The 6,081-nt window shown below is 38.1% G+C and overlaps 1 protein-coding gene across 1 annotated transcript in view; it reads left to right on the forward strand.

Moving 5' to 3' along the window:
• Positions 1–4,572, forward strand: part of IPO5 (importin 5) — a 38,543-nt gene extending 33,971 nt beyond the window's left edge. Inside the window, exons 22-26 of the mRNA XM_065902431.1 lie at positions 323–445; positions 1,337–1,556; positions 2,137–2,365; positions 3,718–3,859; positions 4,428–4,572. Coding sequence (XP_065758503.1) covers positions 323–445; positions 1,337–1,556; positions 2,137–2,365; positions 3,718–3,859; positions 4,428–4,514 — 801 coding nt within the window. The 3' untranslated portion in view covers positions 4,515–4,572. The remainder of the gene's footprint in view (positions 1–322; positions 446–1,336; positions 1,557–2,136; positions 2,366–3,717; positions 3,860–4,427) is intronic.
• Positions 4,573–6,081: the final 1,509 nt, after the last annotated feature.

The following is a 6,081-nucleotide window of genomic DNA, read 5'->3' on the forward strand; positions in this document are numbered from 1 at the left end:
AAATAGTAAAGTAAAATCACTCATTTCAGAACTTTGAAATTTGGGATAGACTTTCAGTCACCTGTTTTAAGTACATTCCATGGAAAGTATTTGCAGTCAGTTCAGTATTTGCCATGCTGCTTCTGTCTTCATTGCCAGACAAGACATCACTGGAGTAACCTCAGTCTCTGGACTCTGGCTATGCTGTTAAGAAAGTGACAAGAAATTTAATTTTCTATGTTCCTTGGATTTTTTTATAATAAATGTTAAGAATAGTGAGGACACTTTTTAAATACATATGTACTTTTTTTAACACGTAGTATGCCCACTTGGTTTTTTTTAGGATGATAATGATGTTTATATTCTGACCAAAGTGTCAGACATTTTACACTCAATATTCAGTAGCTACAAGGAAAAAGTGTTACCATGGTTTGAACAGCTGCTTCCATTAATTGTCAACCTAATTGTGAGTATTGCCTCTTTTTGACAATTATTTTAAATAGCTGACCTGAAAAAAATCTATTATAGCATTTGAAAATTTAATACTTTCAGGTTAAAATGGATCCTAGGAATCATAGAATTTTTACCGTGCCTCTTTAATTTACTGAGTTGATTGCATTGCCTTGGATATTTTCTCAGTGTATGCTTGGAAGTTCACTAATTGGGTTTTCTGTAATCCTGTTAATTTATAGTACAGTCTAAAAATATACAACTGACTTTTTATTATTTTAGATTATCTATACCCTGCTAAATTAATAAATGGAAACAAAATAGTTACAGGTTATTGTTTTAAAGTAGATGCTAGAAAATTCAGTTTTGATCTTTATTATGTACCACCAGCAATCATAGGTTCTGGATGATAGCATTACATATTCAATTTTTTAAAATGTATTATAAATGAAAAGCAGTCATCGGGTATTTATCCCCTTTTGGCTTTCAGTTTTGTGTGATACTTAGCAGTGCAGTATGTCTTTAAAAGTGATTCAGGCGCGTGGCACCCTGTTGAATCAGTACTGGATTCAGGCGCGTGGCACCCTGTTGAATCAGTTCTGTGAAGTTTTGCGGCTTCTGCTGTTACTGTGCTTTTTAAATAGAGCGTTGCTGTCTTCTTTGCTGTAAAGTGAAGGTACCTACGTACCTGCTGCTGTCACTTTTCCTCATCCTTGGTAATTTCAGATGGTGGGACATCTGTAGAGTAGCTTGAGGGTTATTATTCACAAGAACTGATTGCTGCGGTGTTTGTTTTTCATTACCTGTATCAGGAATATCCCTGTGAGATGACAGCCAGTAGTGAATATTTGTTTCTTTACAGTCTTCACTCCAGTATCCAAAGCTTAAAAGAGTATCTCTTTTGTAGTGTCCACATAGGCCGTGGCCAGACAGACAGTGGGGACTGTGCATCTTTGATGATGTCATAGAACACTGTAGTCCAGCCTCATTTAAATATGCAGAGTATTTCTTAAGGCCAATGCTCCAATACGTATGTGACAGCAGCCCAGAAGTCAGGCAAGCAGCTGCGTATGGCCTGGGAGTCATGGCACAGTATGGTGGCGATAACTACCGTCCTTTCTGCACAGGTACTTCTGTTTATCTGGTTATGCGCATTTCGCCCCAGACATCCCTGTTAGCCCTACCTTGCTTTCTGCCCTCACCCTGAAAGTAGTATACACTGCTTCCTTCTTGTATCCTTTTGCAAACACCTTATTACACCACATAGACATTTACCATCATCACTTGTGTAGAGATGGGAATGAAGTCTGAGTGGAACCAACGCCTCTTCGCCCCGGTTCCAGGGTACAGTTCATCTGGGGCTTGGAGGACGTGCTTTTAAGGCATGCCTGGGTCCCTGTGAGTTCGGCACAGGAATAGAGCCTGGGCAGCTTTTAAAAGCTGTAGTATGTGAAGGTGATCAGGAGTGCAAGTCTGGAGGCTGCTAACCTCTTAGGGCCTATAAATTAATGTAGTGCAGCTGGTCCTGAGCACACCGGGCAATCTCCCTCTCCCCCGTCATGGTTCTGAAGTCATGAAAACAAAGTGCTCCTTACACTTGGACATTTTCTCACTGTAATTTGTAGCTGGACCAAAAATAAGACGTATTTTTTATCATTTGCATGAAAATGAGCCTTGAACTGACTTCTTTCCAAATGCTTATTTTAGAAGCACTTCCACTGCTGGTAAGAGTTATTCAGTCTGCTGATGCCAAGACCAAAGAAAACATCAATGCTACTGAGAACTGCATCTCAGCAGTGGGGAAAATGATGAAGTTCAAGCCTGACTGTGTGAACGTTGAAGAAGTCCTCCCACACTGGCTATCTTGGCTTCCACTGCATGAGGATAAAGAAGAAGCCGTTCAGACTTTCAATTATCTTTGCGACCTGATTGAGAGGTAGGCAGCGGGACAGGTCGACCTCATTTCCTTCCCCTTCACGTAACTTGGTGCTTCCTGGGCATGCCTTTCAGGCGTTCAGGTTCTAATAATGCTGTCTTTGTAAATCAAGTTAAGAAACCTTATCACAGTTAGGAGTGCCTTATAATCACATTTAATTTTGAGTTACTTGTGAGATTCAGTTCAACAGATGAGGCATTATAGAATAAGATGTTCAAAGAAGGTTCTGTTCTGTCTTTCCCACCCCACTCATTTATTCTTTTATCCATTTAATCATTAGCTTTACTGTGGCATCATTGGCATATCATTTAGTAATAGAATGAGATGAAAGAACATGGGTTAGTACTGTTATTTGACCCTCTGAAATACTAGTGTTTCTCTTTGAATTAAAAAATCAGTGGTCTAAGGGAAATATACCAGATGGGCACTCAGGGTCTGGCCCTTGACCTCTGGCGTTATTAGTGTTATTTTGTGTCTATGAGTATTGGTAAGAATTAGAACAACCAGGAGGTTACAAATGCTATCACATCAAAGTTATGTCCATTGGTGGTCTGGGCTCTGTCACTTAATAGTGACAGAGTGAACTGCTGCTTTCAGTTCATAAATAAATCCCGGGGCTACAACCACTCATCTCATGAAGTTTGTAGAAATGGGCCAGTGGCTGTATTGCTTCACGCCTAAGTTCTCATTGGTCATACAAATACTGGAAGTCTTTGACTGAGGACATCATTAAGGAATGCTTCAGAGCCATTGTGGAGATGCGTTAACCTGCTCTTGCAACTGAAGTGACCCGTTCTCCATCATGCTATTTAATCTTCTCCCTTAGAAATGACTGCTCTGGAATTTTCCTGATGAAAAAGATGAAACTAGTCAGATTCACTGTTAGGTTTCTTTCCATTAAACTTGACTGGAACTTATTTCCCAGTTTACTTTTGAAATGCCCATACATCTTTTTGAACTTCAGATTTATTTTAGAAACCATTCTGTAGTATCTAAATAAAATTTATATTAAGGAACTGTTCTTATATGTATGGTTTACATGGGAAGAAACTGCAAAGCTAATCTGGTTCCCTCCTACTGGATTTAAAAGGCAGTTGATTTTAGTGCATAACCATTGTAAAAGTGAAAGTGAAGTCACTTAGTCGTGTCTGACTCTTTGCGACCTCATGGACTGTAGCCTATCAGGCTCCTCCGTCCATGGGATTTTCCAGGCAAGAGTACTGGAGTGGGTTGCCATAAGGACCTAATAACAGAATTTGGTACTGGGGGGAAGGGTATGGAAAAGTATATGAGTGCTTGAGTGATTTTCTGTTACAATTCTCATTTATAATGGTTTTCTTCTCTTGTTTCAGTAATCACCCAATTGTTCTTGGCCCAAACAATACCAATCTGCCCAAAATATTCAGTATAATCGCAGAAGGAGAAATGCATGAGGCAATTAAACATGACGATCCTTGTGCCAAACGTCTGGCTAATGTAGTTCGCCAAGTACAGGTAAGCTGATTTGGTTAAATTGGGAAAGAAGAACTAAAATGGTTTTGGGGTTTTATTGTTGTGTTTTTCTGTATTTTTTCTGTTAGAGGAAGAGAATAGAAATTCAACGAGCTAAGGAAATTTCACTTTTATATTATCTTGTTATCAAGCCTCAAATGGATTATTATCTATTAAAACTGGAACCTTTGTCTTAAATTTGAGATTAGCATATACTCATTATGTTGTTTTTCTGTATATATGTGAAAACAGAAAGGCGAGATGTTAGTTGTAGTAACTGTCAGCTACCAATGTTTTATAATCGACTTTTCCTCCCTAAGTGGATGTGTGTAGATAACTTGAACAGGTCATCAAAAGTGTAGCTTTATCAATGTAAAAATGAGAAAGCTTACTGTAAGTGAAACAAACTTCATAGAAATGAAAAGATGTCTTGCTTCTACAATGATGTTCATCAAGCCAATCTACTGGAAAGAAAGTATGTTGGCATTACAGTCTGCCTAATGATGGTTATGAGAGTACTGCCCAGTGACCGTTTTGCCAAATCTAAACATGTGACGTTGTTCTTTCCTAGACTTCTGGAGGACTGTGGGCTGAGTGCATAGCGCAGCTTAGTCCCGAGCAGCAGGCAGCCATCCAAGAGCTCCTGAACTCTGCCTGAAGGGCCTTATACCACCACCAGAAAACTAACTCCAAATAAACGTTTACCCTTTTGTTTAGGTTTCTTTGTTTTGTTTTTGAACAAAAGAGAACGGTAGAGTTGTGTGTAGGCCATTCTTCTGCAAAGCCACAACAGCAGAACGAGAAGCCCTGGGTTTCAGGATGGTGTGTAAGTGGATTTCCCCCCCCACTCCTGAGGAAGTCCCGTGAGCCCTGCAGTAACACTGAAGAGTATTTTTCTATTGGTGTAACCCACCCATGTGAAGGCGAAAGGGAAATAAAATTAATTTTCCTCACTAGATACAAGGAAACTTAAGACAAAACAGCTTTAATTAAGATCCGTTCCTCAGCATAGATGTGTGTTAAAACAAGTTGCTATACACCTAGTGATCATTCTGTTAATTGGAGTGTGAGTCTTTTTGTGGGGTAGAAAGAAGCCTTCTACCCAGCAAGCTCGTAGATCCAAACATTGAAGAAAAGCTGAAGATAAAAACAACAAGCATGAAAATGTTACTTTACGTCACTTTCGATCCTTTTCCCCAAAAGGCTTATGCAGTGACTCAGTTTGGAAAGCTTTTTGGCTTCCAGCCCTTGAATGTGAAGTGTCGTTGGCATGTCTGGCAGTAGTCTCATTCACTCCTCAATAAACAACGTTGAAATACGAAAGAAGTTTGTGTAAAAATTCAGTACTGTCTGGCTTTGATTCATTTAATGTTTTTAATATAAGAGTAATATTTTTTAAACTGATAACGATGGCTCTGAATTTTGTTTCCCCCTGATATTTTCCTCATGCAATTTAAAGTTAAAAGCATCTAGTTTTTACCATCTTCCACTTTAATTTAAGCTAAATTGTGATACACCTACTCCATTCACAATTGATGTGCAAACTTCAGTCATTTTAAAAGCTAGCATTGTTCTTGTTAGAAAAAAAGAATTTGGCTTAGTGTTTTTATTGCAAATTGTAATTGCTATGGAGCCACACACAACTTTTAAATTTTTAATTTTATGATAAGTATTATGGCTAAAATTATTTACTGATAAATTCAGTAAAATGTGTGAATGTTTTTTTCTTTATGTATTAACCTCATAGCAGTAAATGACTTGCTGTTGTTTCTTTAAGGAATTTTTCTAAGAGGTCTTACTAGATTTCTGTTGAAACTCAAGTGTTAACAATTTTATAGTTTGTACTGAATTTAACCATGATACAAAAATGAATTTTATGCCTAGATCAGAAATTAAAATTAAAGGTTTTTTCTTTAAATGATTTGCATTACTTTATTAAAAGTAAATCTGAAATGAAATAGAAAGTAGAATAAAATATATAAAGATGATTTGGTTGGGAGCAAATACCCTTCACATGTATTTTATTTCCAACCCAGAAGCTTTGGTATCTGGCAGGACAAACACCATGTTGAATGACTTCTCAAGAAGATCATTGTTGTCGGTGGTACCTGTTTGACTCTCTCAATATGGTGGGAGGGGATATTTGAAGCTCCCTAATAGCCTGTCTTCCTGTTGGAGTAAAATGTGGTAGGACAATCCATCAGTCCTTTCTTAAACTGAATGCT

The sequence above is a fragment of the Muntiacus reevesi genome, chromosome 11, assembly GCF_963930625.1.
Source record: "Muntiacus reevesi chromosome 11, mMunRee1.1, whole genome shotgun sequence".
Lineage (NCBI taxonomy): Eukaryota > Metazoa > Chordata > Mammalia > Artiodactyla > Cervidae > Muntiacus > Muntiacus reevesi.